The sequence below is a fragment of the Nannospalax galili genome, unplaced genomic scaffold, assembly GCF_000622305.1.
Source record: "Nannospalax galili isolate Female #2095 unplaced genomic scaffold, S.galili_v1.0 scaffold236, whole genome shotgun sequence".
In the NCBI taxonomy this organism is placed as follows: Eukaryota; Metazoa; Chordata; class Mammalia; order Rodentia; family Spalacidae; genus Nannospalax; species Nannospalax galili.
In genome coordinates this window covers 2,283,342-2,299,838 of record NW_008338710.1, presented here as the reverse complement: position 1 = coordinate 2,299,838, position 16,497 = coordinate 2,283,342, and the positions used below count along the sequence as shown (strand labels likewise).

Below are 16,497 nucleotides of genomic sequence, written 5' to 3'. Positions count from 1 at the left end.
AAAAGGCCAGAGGAAAAGCAAATCTGGTGAGACACACCAGACCTAGGTACCCGGCGCTGTCACAGCCACCATGTAAGTATTTAGGATTCAGCTAATAACAATCTATGAATTACTAACACTGCTACCTTCACTGCAGTAGTGTAGACAATGAGGCCCTGTAGTGAAATACAGAGCCATAAAAATGTGGTTCCATTTGAGTACAGGAGTGTGAATTAGCCGGCAGTCTATTCTACATAGGAACAGAATAAGCGTTCACTGAGTATGTGGTGTAATTCCAGTGAGTATCAGTAGGTGGCAGTAAAGAGCCTCATCTTTCAAAGTTGAAAGTGGTTAGCAATTAAATGTTCAAGGAAGTGCTTGAATTTCTTACACACTGACAAACGGAACAGACAGCAAGTTGTCCTGGTAAGCAACATCTTATTTTATTCTATTAAAAGAAATAAGGGCAGTGTTAGTTTTGGGATGTGGAAATTGCTAAAGTCTCTTTGACCAAGTCTTGAGTAGTTCTCCAAGTGGGTTATATTTCTTATATATACTTACTATAAGGTTTGAAATTAACATTAACATTGTTCAACTCTTGTCCTAAATCAGAGAAAAAAATTTCCCCTTGTGTGATTTGGTTTTTATTTTTTTTGTTTGTTTGTTTTGTTTTTGTTTTATTTATTTTAATTTTATGTGTATGAGTGTATTGCCTGCATGTACGTGAGTGCACCCGTGTCATGCAATGCCACTGCAATCAGAAGAGGGCTTCGGATTCCCCTGGAACTCGAGTTAAGGACGGTTCGTAACCATCATGTGGGTGTTGGGAATTGAACCCGGGTCCTCTGCAAGAGCAGTCAGTGTTCTTAACCACTGAGCCATCTCTCCAGCCCCATGTGATTTGTGTTTAAGAGATTTTATTTTAGTTTACTTAAGATGATGACTATTTGGGTCACAGATAAGTTTTCTGGTTTCAAACATAACTGCTAATTGTTGGTCGATGACCTTCCACTCCCCTTGTTCCCCCCACCCAGCCCACTGGCCCCTATCCATATTCTTCAAGATGAAAATATTTAGGAAAAAGGGATGCTGTGGCCCACACATATAGGAGTGTATCTTCCAAGAGTCTATATGTTGGAATGAATCCCCTCTGTGCGTTATTAAGAGGGTAGCATTTGGAGGTTGGCCTTTGGGAGGTGATGAAGGTTAAATAAGATCAAAGGGTGGAGCCTCAGGATTGACTACTGAATGCTTAATTGAAACAGGAGAGTGACCAGATGTACACGTGCCCCCATCTCTTGCCATGGGATGCCGTTGCTGCACTGGGATCCTGCTAAGCAAGAAAGTCATTACCAGATATGGCCCCCTTGACTGTGGACCAGAACTGTAAGTCAAAATAAACCTCTTTTCTTTATCAAGTAGTCTGCCTCAGGTACTTCATTATGCCAATCCAAAGGGTAAGCCAACTTCTGTAGAAAGTGCTGTGGTACAACCCTTGGTTTCTTTTAGTTTTAGGTTTGCTCTATGTTATTCTTACTAAGTATTCTTGTCTACTTCCTCAGATCACTCAAACTGTGCTGCAGACCTAGAAATCAAGGTGGAGCTGTAGGTTTTGGTCAATGCTTCTTTGCAACAAAAAGCAAAAGTTCATGAAACTACAAAGAAAACCAGACTGAAAAGCTTTTGAACTTTGTCCTGTCCTGTTAGTCTCTGGTTAGTAGTCAATTGCTCTGGTATGGAGAAAATGCTTGGTAAGTTGAACTTGGTATCCTTGAACTTAAAGCACCAGATTATGTTGTAAGTACTATCCCTTAAAACCAGTCAACCCTGATTTGACCCCTCCAGAGTTTCCAAACAAAGGCACTTCAAATGTATTGCTTACTTGTAGCATATGAAGTCAGGCTAAATTTGTCTTAATTGTAAAAATTGAGGTTAAGAGCACTGACTGCTCTTGCAGAGGACCTGGGTTTGATTCCAGCACCCACATGGCAGCTGTGAACCGTCCTCAACTCCAGTTCCAGGGGAATCTGAAGCCCTCTTCTGACCTCCACGGCATTGCACAACCAGGTGCACTCACGTACATGCAGGCAATACACTCATACACATAAAATTTAAAAAAAAATTTTAATTGATGTAAACATATTTGAAGATATTTTTTGCTTTTAAAGCGCCCTTTCACAGTTCAATGAACAACCTATTCTTTTATTTTTTGGTGAAATGGTTTTGAGGCTCTAAAACAGAGGAAAGTCAGTGACTGTCATTAAGACTTTGATCAACAAATATTTTGGATTTTTTAGTTTTATTTTTGGTTTTGCTCAACAAATATTTTGGAAGGGCATGATGGTACACACCTGTAACCTCAGTAGTCTGGAGACTGAAACAGGAAGATCACTGCAAGTTTGAGGCCAGTCTGATCTACATAGCTAGGTAAGGAGTTCTCAGACAGCCAGGGGTACATAGGGAGACCCTGTCTCAAAAACTAAAACAAAACCAATAACAACAAAAATTTTTGTTTGACTTAGGAAATTTAGACATTGATTTAGCAAGCGTGGAATCTAAAATTTATAGATCCTATAAATATCTAAAATCATTTCTTTATGTATATATTACTTTGATTTATTTTTTTCCATTTATTGTGTGTGTGTGTGTGTGTGTGTGTGTGTGTGTGTGACATGTGAGGAATCAGGAGACAATTTATAAGAGTCAGTGCTCTCCTTCTGTCACATGAGTCCCAGGTGTTGAACTCTGGTTGTCAGGCTTGGTGACAAGTACCTTTACCCACTGAGCCATCTTGCCGGCCCTAATACTTTTATTTCTTAATTAGAGAAATGAAAATGGGTTTCTTAAACTGAGTGGTTCAAATAAATGACTTGAAATGAAAAGGCAAGATGAGAGCTGGGCTTTTGTTTTAATTAGATATAAAGATATTAGAGTTCATTGACTTAGCCAGGAATAAAACTGAAATGTGCTTTTATCAAATGCTTGAGGACAGGCAGAAACAGGCAGATTTGAATGTTTTGAGGTAGTTTGCTGTTAAGGGAACAAGGATGCATCTTGTTTGTGGTGGCCTCTGTGCACTGAGCACTCATGTATGTGGATGCTTGTGTGCCCCACTCTTCACATTTCAGACTTGACAGTACTGATCACTGCTTCCTTGAAGTCTGGGCTTGGCCAGAAGTTAGAAAAGTCTAGGATTTAGATTTTCTCATGAAATTAAGTAGGGAAGCCCACTTGAGCTGAACTATGTTTACTTTGACCTGGCTGTAACATGTAATTCTATTCTGAGATACTGAGCCCTGGCCCAGGAAGCAAATGGATATTACTTTGATGCTCATTGTCTAAATAAGACTGGGCTGCCAGAACAACTGCGGTGCTTATGAACAATAAAATCTTGGCCTGGGGTTGTAGCCCAGTGGTGAGAGCTTGCCTGGCCTGCACAAGGCCCTGAGTTTGATCCTTGGCACAACACACACACATACATAAACAAACAAACAACAACAAAACAAGAGAAATTTATTCTGACAGTTCTAGAAGCTAAAAGCCCAAGATGAGAGTACTATATCCTCTGGGTCTGGTGAAGCCCTCTTTTAAATTGCAGATGGCCAACTTCCTGTATCCTCATGGAAGAGAGACAGCCAGAGAGCAAAGTCCTTGTTATAGGGACACTGATCCCATTCAAAGGACTTCCACCTTCATGACATCATCATTATTATTATTATTATTATTATTACTACCTTTCTAAGGTTTCACGTCCTAATCCCATCCCATTGAGGATTAGTTTCAACATATGCCTTTCAGGGACACATTTGGCCCCTGATGCCCATTTAAATGCTCTTCTCTTTTAGAAAGCTGAAACTGAATAATTGGGAAATTTCTGGGCCCTTCCAAGTAGAGTCAATGGTACAAAAACACCAGCTTTATATTTCACATGAGCCTTAATGCAGTGCCATCTTTCTTCTCAGAGTCTTTGTGAATGCACCCAGTGAAGAAATCAGGATAATTGGCATATTGCTGGACATTCCTACAAAAAGGTAAGTCTAGGCAAAGCTTGGAAAAAGCAAAGAGGTTTGCATGTCTAGCTGGGGAACTTTTTTTTTAAGCCCAGGGCTATTTCTGAGAGTTGATTTGTTTAGATCTATCCACGTTTATTTGACATATGGCAGGGGCTATGTGGACAGGAATTTGGCACTTTGTTAGTACTGGTGGCTTGTTTTTCTAATGACATTATAATTTTTATAAAAAATAATAAATTCATCAAAAGAGCTGTGTAGCTGTACAGCCTGAATTAAAAGGGCCTCTGAGGTGAATTAAAAGGGCCTCACTAGGGTTCACCTCAACACAACTCCTCTGTGTGCCACTGGGAAGGTGATGACAGGAAAGTATCTGAGCTAGTGTGTAGGTTGATACCTAGAGCAATAGGCATGGCCCTGAACAATGTCTAGCTCTTCAGAGGTAAATATGCGTATTTGGTGAATGAATGAAAAAGATTTTCTGTAATTTCCCATTCTCAGACCCCTCCAATGAATGAAAAAGATTTTCTGTAATTTCCCATTCTCAGACCCCTCCAATGCCCCAGTTCCTCATGACTCTTAGATCTGTGGGGGTTTGAATGAGAAATGCCCACCGCAGGCACATGTGTTTGAATAGTTGGTCCTCAGTTGCTGGCACTATTGGGGAGGTTATGGAACCTTTAGGAGGTGCAGCCTTGCTGGAGGAGGTATGACGCTGGGGTGGGCTTTGAGGTATATAGCCTTGCCTTGTGTGATCTTGACCTAATGTCTCTTGTCTTTGCTCACCCCATGCTACTACTGACCTCACCCTTCCTCAGACCAGTGAGGCTCAGGCCTATCTCACGATATGTATTTGCCTTTTCCTTTGCTAGAAGCATTCTTCCCTTAGATCTTCCTACTGGTGACTCTTTTGCTTCCTTCTGGTTTCTACTTTAGGATCATCTCAAACAGCCTTTGTCTAGTGAATCAATCAAAAATAGTTATCCAGCATCATCTCAGACCTACAGTTACCCTGCTTCATTTTTCTATATTGTACTTACTACTACATGAACTTAAACTTGGCCATGTATTAACGAGACTTTGTTTTGAGAGCTAAGACTTTGACTTCTTTACTGTTCTGTGTCCAGACCCTAAATACGGCCAGTGGGTGACCAACAAATACTGGTTGAATAAATAAATGGACGAATGAATGAATCTTCAGAAAGACCTTTTATTGTGATCTTTATTGTCTTTTGAATAATAGCAAAGTTAGGCCCAAACCATGTGGAAGTAATAATAAGGAATGCAAGAGAAGGTCTGACTCGGTCACATGGGTGAATGCTTAAGAAAGTCATGCAACTCCTGACCCTTTCATGTCTCATCCTGGGTTCTAAATGAGTCTTTGAGAAGGTCAGGGCCAGGGGAGTTTCCATGAACCATCTGTGTTCAATTCCTATGGCTGCTGCAACAAATGATTGTGAATTTAGTGACTTAAAGCAACAGAAATTTATTCTGGAGACCAAAGGTTTTACAAAGTCAAGGCATCAGCAGGGTTGTGGTCTCTCTGGAACCTCCTCCATCTCCATCCATATAAAAAATTGTTTAGGGCTGGTAAGATGGCTCAGTGGGTAAAGGTGTTTGCTGCTAAGTCTGATGACTTGAGTTCAATTCCTGGGTCCTACATGGTGGAAGGAGAGAACTGACTCCTACAAGTTATCCTCTAATCTACACACACACACACACACACACACACACACACACACACTAAATAAAGTGGAATAAAAGTTAAAAGTTGTTTGGTTAGAGTTCATATTATCTCTATCTATCTATCTATCTATCTATCTATCATCTATCTATATAATTTATCTTCCTAGTTTTGGGTTGTATGATTTCAAAGAATGTAGATTAGACTTATGAATCTTTAATAATAATTTTATGCTTAATTTAATATAATTATTTAATGTTGATCTTTTCTAGGATCTATATCTGTGTCAAGATGCTCTGAGGAATAGCAGTCACCTTATGAATGTCTAGCATTACACCATGACTAAAACTAATTCCATCATCTTCTATTTTATCGTGGTCTTCATGTTAATACTTCTCAACTTCCAAGTATCTGATGAAAGTGAGTTTATAGTTGTGAGGTCAAAAGCAGGCCTCACCTGTGTTCCCAAGGACCTGCCCTTGGAAACAACCACCTTAGATGTATCACAAAACTATATATCTGAGCTTCAGACCTCTGACATCGTATCATTGTCCAAGCTGAGGATTCTGATAATGTCCTACAATAGAATCCAGTATCTTGATATCAGTGTTTTCAAATTCAGTACAGAACTGGAATACTTGGATTTGTCCCACAACAAACTGGAGGTGATTTCTTGCCACCCTACAGTCAACTTCAAGCACTTGGATCTCTCATTCAATGCATTTGATGCCCTGCCCATATGCAAAGAGTTTGGTAACATGCCTCAGCTAAAATTTCTGGGATTGAGTGCTATACAGTTACAAAAATCTAGTATGCAGCCAATTGCTCATTTGAACATCAGTAAAGTTTTGCTAGTTTTGGGAGATAATTATGGGGAAAAAGAAGACCCTGAGAGTCTTCAAGACTTTAGCATAGAGAATCTACATATTGTTTTCCCCATGAAAAAGGAATTTCGTTTTATGTTGGATGTTTCAGTAAGCACTGCAGTAAGTTTGGAACTGTCTAATATCAAATGTGTGGTAGATGACATTGAGTGCTTTTATTTCTTAAGTGCTTTGGCAAAGCTTCGAAAGAATCGGAGGCTATCAAATCTCACCTTAAACAATGTTGAAACTACATGGAATTCTTTTATTGCTATCCTCCAGTTGATTTGGTATACACCTGTAGAGTATTTCTCAGTTTCAAATGTGAAACTACAAGGTCAACTTGCCTTCAGAAATTTTGATTATTCTGACACTTCTCTGAAGGCTTTGTCGATATATCAAGTTGTCACTGATGTGTTCAGTTTTCCACAAAGTAACATATACAGGATCTTTTCCAACATGAATATCCAAAACTTCACAGTGTCTGGAACACGTATGATCCACATGCTTTGCCCATCTCAAGTTAGCCCATTTCTGTATTTAGATTTTTCTAATAACCTCTTAACAGACATGGTTTTCACAAGCTGTGGAAGCTTAACTAAGTTGAAAACACTTAGTTTACAAATGAATCAGTTAAAAGAACTTGCAAAAATAATTCTTATGACTAAGGAGATGACATCTCTACAAAAACTGGACATTAGCCAGAATTCTCTAAGATATGGTGATGATGAAAACAGCTGCTCTTGGGCTAAAAGTTTGCTAATTTTAAATATGTCTTCAAATACATTGACTGGCTCTGTTTTCAGATGCTTACCTCCTAGGGTCAAGGTACTTGACCTTCACAATAACAAAATAACGAACATCCCTAAAGATATCACCCACCTACAAGCTTTGCAAGAGCTCAATGTTGCATCTAATTCTTTAACTGACCTTCCTGGATGCGGGGCCTTCAGCAGCCTTTCTGTGCTGGTTATTGACCATAATTCAGTTTCCCACCCCTCAGCCGATTTCTTCCAGACCTGCCAGAAGATTAGCTCCATAGCAGCAGGGAACAACCCATTCCGATGTACATGTGAGCTGAGAGAATTTGTCAAAAAAATAGGCCAAGTATCAAGAGAAGTGGTGGAGGGCTGGCCTGATTCTTACAAGTGTGACTACCCAGATAGCTCCAAGGGAACCCCACTGCAGGACTTTCACATGTCTCCACTGTCCTGCAATACTGTTCTGCTGACTGTCACCATCGGGGTCACCATGCTGGTGTTGGCTGCCACTGTGGCCTTCCTCTGCCTCTACTTTGACCTGCCCTGGTATCTCAGGATGTTGTGTCAGTGGACCCAGACCCGGCGCAGGGCTAGGAACATTCCCTTAGAAGAACTCCAGAGAAATCTCCAGTTCCATGCCTTTATTTCATATAGCAGCCACGATTCTGCCTGGGTGAAGAGTGAATTATTACCAAACCTAGAAAAAGACGATATCAGGATTTGCCTCCATGAGAGAAACTTTGTCCCTGGCAAGAGCATTGTGGAAAATATCATAAATTTCATTGAAAAGAGTCACAAGTCCATCTTTGTATTGTCTCCCCACTTCGTCCAGAGTGAGTGGTGCCATTATGAACTCTACTTTGCCCATCACAATCTCTTCCATGAAGGGTCTGATAACTTAATCCTGATCTTGCTGGAACCCATCCCACAGTACTCCATTCCTAGCAGCTACCATAAGCTCAAAACTCTCATGGCACGGAGGACTTATTTGGAATGGCCCATGGAGAAGAGCAAACATGGACTTTTTTGGGCAAATCTAAGAGCATCCATTAATGTTAGGTTGATAGACTGAGCAGAAGAAATAAATCACACACAGGGCTAAAATAATATTCTTATCATTGTTGCTACTTTTGGAAGTTCTAATAATGCTGTTATTTTTCATCAACATGAAGTTAAAATGATTTTGACTTTATGGAGCAGTAAATAATGTGTGCTTTTAAACTCTAGTTTACCATTTGTGTGTGGGAATAAAAAATACTAGAATGCACTAATTTTGGTTTTAAACCATTAATTTCAAACATATATTCTTTGCTGTAACTAAATTCATTGACTTTATCATGAAATCAGCCGTGGAGATGAATGTTTCTATGTGCCAGGGTTAACAGAAGAGAACTCTGGCTCCTAATTCACTTTGCGTTGGTTTTCCCTTTCTTCTTTGTGGATTCACTCTTCTGAATCTCTTCATGCTTGGGCCCTGATAGTACTTTTCTATACAAATAGCCTGTATATAAAGCTCTTGTCTCAGTCTCCACTTAATTTGAGGAGTTGAAGGGTGGAGGGTAACATATGCTGTATGTTACTGAATATACTACTAGTTTATTTTTGTAAAAAACTTCAGTGAATCAGAGAAACTTGTAGGTATCCAAGTACTTAAAGACTAAGGAAATAAAACCATAAAGTGGAAATTCACAGATCATTTCTTTTGGTCATCTTAGAAATGATAGGTTTTCCATGGGTCTTGAAGGAAGACTCTGACTTTGGGTTTTCAGTGTACAATGATGATGAACAGAAAGACCATTCTTATAAATGAAGAGAACAAAGGCAGGAATACCCAGATTTATTCTGGGACTAGTGTTCTAGTTTGACTGAATACTAGTTTGTAAAAAAAAATGAGACTAGTATATAAGCATAGAGAGTTATATAAAACCACATTGTAGTCAGCCATGGTGCATGCCTGTAATCCCAGCAGTTGGAGGCTGAGGCAGGAGGCTCCTGAATTTCAGGTCAGCCTGGGCTACATAGTCAAGGAGGAGGTGGAGAAAGAGAAGGAGAAAGAGAACTGTACTGTCAAGGATCTTGATTAAGCAACATAGCTAAAACTTGGGGATATAGGAAACACAGCTCACAGAAGTGAGAGGTGACTATAAACTGTGAAACATGGAACATCTGAAAACATGTGAAGCATATGAAGGTGATTATTCTGTGATGGAGTTGCAACAACTGGATTTTCCCAGTTTCTCTAGGATAACTACACTTCCCATATTGAACTTCCAGATTTCACAATCAAGTTTCAACTGCTTAGCAAGCAGTTTAATAGTAGATGTCAGGGACTCAATCAAAGCACTGCTTTTACATGGTCCAAACAACTGAAATGTATTGCCTTTTAGCTCTGGAGACTAGATGTTCAAAATCAAAGAGAGGAAAGAACCTGCTCCCAGCCTCTTGACTTGCATTTGATCATTTTCTCCCTGCGCCTCTTCTCACTGTCTTCCTTGTGTGCACGTGTATCTCTGTGTTCAAATTTCTCATTTTATATAGACACCAATGATCTGGACCAAGTCTCACACTAATGTTCTATCATTTTTTGAAAAAAAATTTATTTTTATTTTATTTGTATGAGTGTATTTCCTGTATGTTTATAAAGTGTACCCGTGTTGTGTGGTGCCCGTGAGGTCAGAAGACGGCATTAGATCCCCTGAAACTGGCGTTACAAATGGTTTTTAGCCCCTATGTGGGTGCTTGGAATTTAAGCTGGGTCCTCTGCAAAAGTAACCAGTGCTCTAAACTGCTGAGCCATCTCTCCATCCCCTAATATTCCTATCTTAATTAATTTGGTCTACAACTATCCTATTTCCACAAAAGGCTACATTCTAAGGTACTGATGTTCAGGAACTCAACATATGAATCTGGGGAATACAATTCACTCCCTAATGCCCTCTAAATCCAAAAATAAATCTCTGTAGCGAGGCACAAAGCTACTTAAAGTTTGTCTAATAAACTCTGGATTTTGACAAGTTAGATCAATCCTACATATAAACAGCTGATCTCATGAGTGGCTTTAAGGAGGTTGCTAAGAGGTTGGAATTGCACTGGTGACGTCTCCTGCAAAAGAATTCCCAAGTTGAAAGATGAAGAATTCAGGTCAAAGAATGGATTAAAATAAAACAATGAAAATAGAAAGATTTCATAGATAAAGAAGAATAAATATTATAGACTAAGTAAATATGCAGGCTCAGAATCAGGTTTGGATTTCAGTTCCAGCTCCTTCATTTATTTCATGGTCTTGAAGAAGTTACTAATGTTTCTAAGCCTTGATTTCATTTATTTGTAAAATGTACCCTTAAGGAAACTATCCAAGACCTCTAGATCTCCACATATGAATTTAAGATTGGTCAAACATGTTCTGCAAAGTACAGTTTTCATAGCAAGCTTCCTGGTGGTCAGCCCCCTCTTCCTTCCTGCTGAGGTAGGAGAAGCAATGGGACCCATAAATGACAAAACCTAACTTTAAAATACTCTCCTAATTTTTAACTCCCTCAGGCTCCCTAGGCTAAAATAAGAAGAATATCTGTTCTTCTCACATATCAACTTCAGAGGTCAGCAATACAAGGCTGGTATAGGACATCAAGATCTAAACTCCTTCAGTCTTTGTACTCCAATGCCCTAAGTAAGTAGACCTCCTCTTGTACCCCCAGAATGACCATTAGTTACCCTTGGGTTTCATTTCTTCAGTTCAAGCAGGATGAAGAGCTAAGGGCAAAGCCTTATGCTTGTCAAGTTTGTCCTTTTACATCAAATACCAGCAACTTTATTAATGGAGGTTTCCACTTGCATCTCTAAATTGTCCAGAGTGGAGTCTTGGGACCATTCTCAGCAGGAGCAGGGGTATGATGATGCCATGCCACATTATAGCGATGACTGAACAAAGACAGCCTTGCTCTTAGCATCTATTAAGTGGGGCTCGACCTATTCTGAGAATTTGTTCCTTCAGATTTCTCTAGGAGCTGTGCTCCTGAACAAAGGCCTTGCTCTCCCTTTATTGAAACTGTCCATCCAGCACACTATGCGAAAAGAAGTAGGAATCCATCTTATCAAAGAACTTTCCCTATCTAACCCCTACTGACCCAGAACAGCATACACAAACCACAAACAAATATGATCAATGCAATCACCTGTTGCTTACAGCATAAATGGGATAATCTGTTTCTTTAAATGAATATTTGCTGCTTTCAAGATGTGATAGTTTCACAGCAATGTTCTGGTCAGGGGCAAGGAAGGGTCAAGAAGGATTAAAGGTATATGTTTATCTTACAAAAGAAGCCCAAGGCCTAGTAAGCGTGTTTACATTATAAATAAATTGAGACAATCTTAAATGATCTCAAAACCTAAGATTAACTTTGGTTACAAGATTAGGTAAGATTCTATTTGTCCAGAAAAGCCATTCTCACAGTTCCACCTTGTTTGTTTCATAAAAGAAAAAGTGTGTCCATATTCCTACAGAAATCATTCCCAGAAAAGTCATTCTCACACTGGGGGGTGTTTTAAACTAGATATATTGTCATCTCTACCTAAAAGTGGGGTTTTGCTAATGAGGAAGTTACAGTAGGGGATTCTGTTTCATTGTGAAATTCTCTATAACTATTAATGTCAGGCTTTTTATATTATTATTATTACTAGTCTGGGTGTTGGGGAGTCAGTAAAGTGCTTCCCTTACTAACACAAGTACTTGAATGTAATCTTCAGAACCCATGTGAAAAAAGTCAGGTGTTGTGGTGTACCCTTGTAATCCCAGTGCTGAGCAGGCAGAGATGGGGGGGATCCCTGAAGCTCACTAGTGAGCCAGGCTAGTCTACTTGGTGAGTTCCAGGTCAATGAGAAGGCTTGTATCAACACTTCCCTAGACCCCTCCCCAAACAAACAAACAAACAAACAAACAAACAATAAAGGTGGTGTGGTGGTTTGAATGAGAATGTCCTCCATAGACTCCAAGTATTTGGACACTTGGTCCCCAGTTGGTGGTGCTGTTTGTGGAGGGTCATAGAACCTTTAGGAGGTGTGGCCATACTGGAGGAAGCACATCACTGGGGGTGGGCTTTGAGAGTATACAGCTTGCTCACTTCCAGTCTGGCCCTCTGCTTCCTGTGCCTGCTTGAAGAAGTGAACACTCATCTTTCTGCTCCAGCCATTCCTGCTACTGTCCTTCCCCACCATTATGGACTCTCTCTCTTTGGAACTGTAAGCCAAATAATTTCTTCCTTCTATAAGTTGCCTTGGTCACAACAGATAAGTAACTAAAACAAGTGGACAGGCACCTGAGAAATGACGCCTATGTCTGTCCTCTAGCTTCAACATGCATTGCTTGCTTGTGTGCACACATGCATGCACACATTTACTGGTCTGGAAAAATGCTTACAGTGTAATGCTAAGTGAGAAGCAAGACAGAACATATGTAATACCATCTGAATTTTTTCTTTTTTCTTTTTTGGTCTTTTTGAGACAGGGTCTCCTTGTAGCCTCAGCTGGCCTGGAATTCGCTATGTAGACTAGGGTGGCCTTGAACGCACAGGGATTTACCTGCTTCTGCCTCCTGAGTGCTGGGACTAAAGGCATGCACCACCATGCCTGGCCTTGAAATTTGGTTTTTAAAACATAATGTCATGAGGTTGGAGAGGTAGCTCAGAGGTTAAGAGCACTGGCTGCTTTTGCTGAAGATTCAGGTTCAGTTCCCAACATCTATGTGGCAACTAACTACTGTCCTACATTATAGCTTCAGGGAATCCAATGCCCTCTTCTGTCCTCCATGAGCATTGCACACATGGGTGCACTCATACATGAAGGCAAAACACTCATACACATCAAATTAAAAATTAAAAATATATATCATAGATATATCCCACACACATAGGAAATAATAAAAACATTAACAGTTGTTAACATCTACAGACTTGGCATTTCTCTCTAGAGAAGTATTAGACAATACACATAGCTTTTATTTTATTAAACCTTTTTTTACATTTTCTAAATTTTCTGCAATGAGTTTATAAGGGAATTTTTTTCCAGTTCCAGGGGAATCTGACGCCCTCTTCTGACCTCTGTGGCACTGCATGGCATGGGTGTACTCACATACATGCAGGCAATACACTCATACACATAAAATAAAAATAAATAAAAAATTTTAACAAAGAAAAAAGTTATTTAAAAAATTGGGGCTGGAGAAATGGCTCAGTGGTTAAAAACACTGATTGTTCTTGCAGAAGATCCCGGTTTGAATTCCAGCACCCACATGGCAGCTAACAACTGTCCATAACTCCAGTCCCAGGGGATCCGACAGCCCCTTCTGACCTCCACGGGCATTGCACGACATGGGTGCACTTACCTACATGCAGGCAATACACGCATACACATAAAATAAAAATAAATTAAATTAAAAAAAAATCTTGAAGGGTGGGTTCCGACCTCCACGGGTGTAGCAGTTATGACCTCGGCACACTGCCAGAGAGTGCCAAGTTCTGGCCTCCCTCTGGGATCCCTCTGGCACAGGGGCTGAGAACACAGGGGACTGCCTAAGAGCCCCATCCTGCCTCCACATGGTGATGAGCTTCCCCTGATTGCCATACCCATCGCCCTACCTGGGATTTCGTGAAGCCCCTCCCAAGGCCCCAGGGCAGATCTGGCTTTGGTAGGCTAAGGCTGAGATCCTAGCAGACAGCATGAGAGGGTGGGTTTCCACCTCCATTGGTATAGGGGCTCTGATCTCAGCAGACCTCTAGAGAGTGCTGTGTTCCTGCCTCCCCTGGCCTCCCTCTGGCACAGGGGCTGAGAACGCAGGGGACTGCCTGAGACCTCCCATATCCTGTATCCATGTGGTAAAGGAAGCCTGAGTATACCTGACTGGAACCTGAATTGGGCTTCTGTGGGTACTCCTGAATAGCTAATCTGAAGCCATCAGTTCTCTCCAAATTAAACCTGAGAGAACCTGAACCCTGTACCAATCAGCTTTACATAATCAATAAAGGATCTAGGCACCTGGGTAATACAAACGGAAGCATACTTCAACTTAATTTTCATATCAGAATCATAAACAACAAAAGAAATTCACATGCCAAAATCACAATGAAAGAATAATAAAATGGGGCCTGGAGAGATGGCTCAGCAGTTAAGAACACTGGTTGCCCTTGCAGAAGACCTGGGTTTGAATCCCAGCACCCACATGGCAGCTATCAACTGTCCATAACTCCAGTCCCAGGGGATCTGACAGCCTCTTCTGACCTCCATGGGCATTGCACAACACAGGTGCATTTACCGACATGCAGGCAAGACACACATACACATAAAATAAAAATAATAAATAAAATTTTTTAAAAAAATGGAAAATTCCACAGTTCTACAAGGAGAAGCACCTAGAGATAACCCAGGACACTGAATTTAAAAGAACAATCATAAACATGATCAAGGAATTCAACGAATTTAAAGAACACATGAACAAACAAAGAACTAAAAGAAGATAGCGATAAATTTCTGAATTAGAAAACTAGTTAGAAACATTGAAGACAACTCAGGCAGAAATGAAGAAGGAGCTGAAAAATTCAATAAGCCAACTTGAAACAACAGGGGAAAGCCTCATCTCTAGAATGAATGGAATAGAAAGCAGAATATCAACACTGGAGGATAAAGTTGAAGAATTGGACCACTCAAGCAAAGAGTATGGAAAAATTTAAAAAACACAGGAATGGAATATGCAAGAGATGTGGGACACCATGAAAAGACCAAATCTATGGATCATAGGAATAGAGGAAGGAGAAGAATTTCAGGTTAATGGTATTGACCAGATCTTAAACAGGATTGTAGAAGAAAATTTCCTGAAATTAAGGAAAGACATCCCCATACAAATACAGGAAGCACATAGAACACCCAATAGACAGGATCAGAAAAGAAACTCCCCACAACATATCATTGTAAAAAGACTAAATGTACAGAACAAAGAGAGAATACTGAAAGCAGCAACAGAAAAACAAGTCACATACAAAATAAAGCCCATGAGAATTACAGCTGACTTATCAATGCAAACTATGAAAGCCAGAAGAGCCTGGACGGAGGTATTTCCAGTTCTACATGACAAAAGATGTCAGCCCAGAATACTATACCCAGCAAAAATGTCCATTATAGTTGAAGGGGAGAGAAAAATCTTCCATCACAGGAATAGCATGAGAGAATACATGTCCACAAAGCCAGCCCTTCAAAGAATGCTTAAAGCAATATGGAGAACAGAGAGAGAAACAACTATACCCCAGGGGCAATGAAAGAAAATAAATAAAGGTAAAATTGAGGAAACAAAAATTGGACAGAGAACACAAACAGCAATCAAAATGACAGCAACCAATAGACATCTTTCAATAATAGCCTTAAATAACCTGAACTCCCCAGTCAAAAGACACAGACTAAGTGAATGGATTAAGAAACAAAATCCATCTCTTTGCTGTCTGCAAAAAATCCACCTCACCTTCAAGGATACACACTACCTTAAGATAAAAGGGTGGAAAAGAGTACTCCAAGCAAATGGCACTAAGAAACAAGCAGGGGTTGCAATTCTAATATCTGACAAAATAGACTTCAAAGGAAAACTAATCAGAAGAGATAAGGAGGGTCACTTCATTCTGATCAAAGGAAAGTTAACCAAGAAGATAGTACAATCGTTAACACATATGCACCAAACTCTGGTGCAGCCAAATTCATAAAGACAATACTGCAAGACTTTAAGACACAGATTAAACCCAATTCAGTAATAGTAGGGGACTTCAATACCCCACTGTCTCCATTAGACAGGTAAACTGGACAAAGAATAAACAGAGAGACATCTGAATTAAATGATACCATACATCAAAAGAGCCTAACAGACGTCTATCGAATATTCCATCCAAGCACCAAAGAATATACTTTCTACTCAGCACCCCACGGAACTTTTTCAAAAATTGACCATATACTGGGCCACAAAACAAACCTCAACAAATAGAAAAATTTTGAGATAATTCCAAGCATTCTATTGGACCACAGTGCAATAAAGCTCAAAATCAACACTGGACAAAGCTCTAGTCACTACACTAATGCTTGGCTATTGAACAACACACTCCTAAACAATGAGTGGGTCAAAGGAGAAATTAAGAAAGAAATAAAGAATTCCTAGACTTCAATGAAAAATATAA

General features: G+C 39.9%; 1 protein-coding gene across 2 annotated transcripts; it reads left to right on the top strand.

The window, feature by feature from the left end:
• The first annotated feature begins 346 nt into the window (after positions 1–346).
• Positions 347–8,907, top strand: Tlr1 (toll like receptor 1). 2 transcript variants are annotated; one of them, XM_029563569.1, is made up of 5 exons: positions 347–405; positions 1,245–1,365; positions 1,542–1,692; positions 3,942–4,010; positions 5,946–8,907. In XM_029563569.1, the coding sequence occupies exon 5, from the start codon at positions 6,012–6,014 to the stop codon at positions 8,367–8,369; it is 2,358 nt and encodes a 785-aa protein (XP_029419429.1). In that variant the 5' UTR covers positions 347–405; positions 1,245–1,365; positions 1,542–1,692; positions 3,942–4,010; positions 5,946–6,011; the 3' UTR covers positions 8,370–8,907. The 2 variants fall into 2 exon arrangements, with proteins under 2 accessions (XP_029419429.1, XP_017653680.1); XM_017798191.2 differs by having other exon boundaries at positions 1,542–1,730.
• Positions 8,908–16,497: the final 7,590 nt, after the last annotated feature.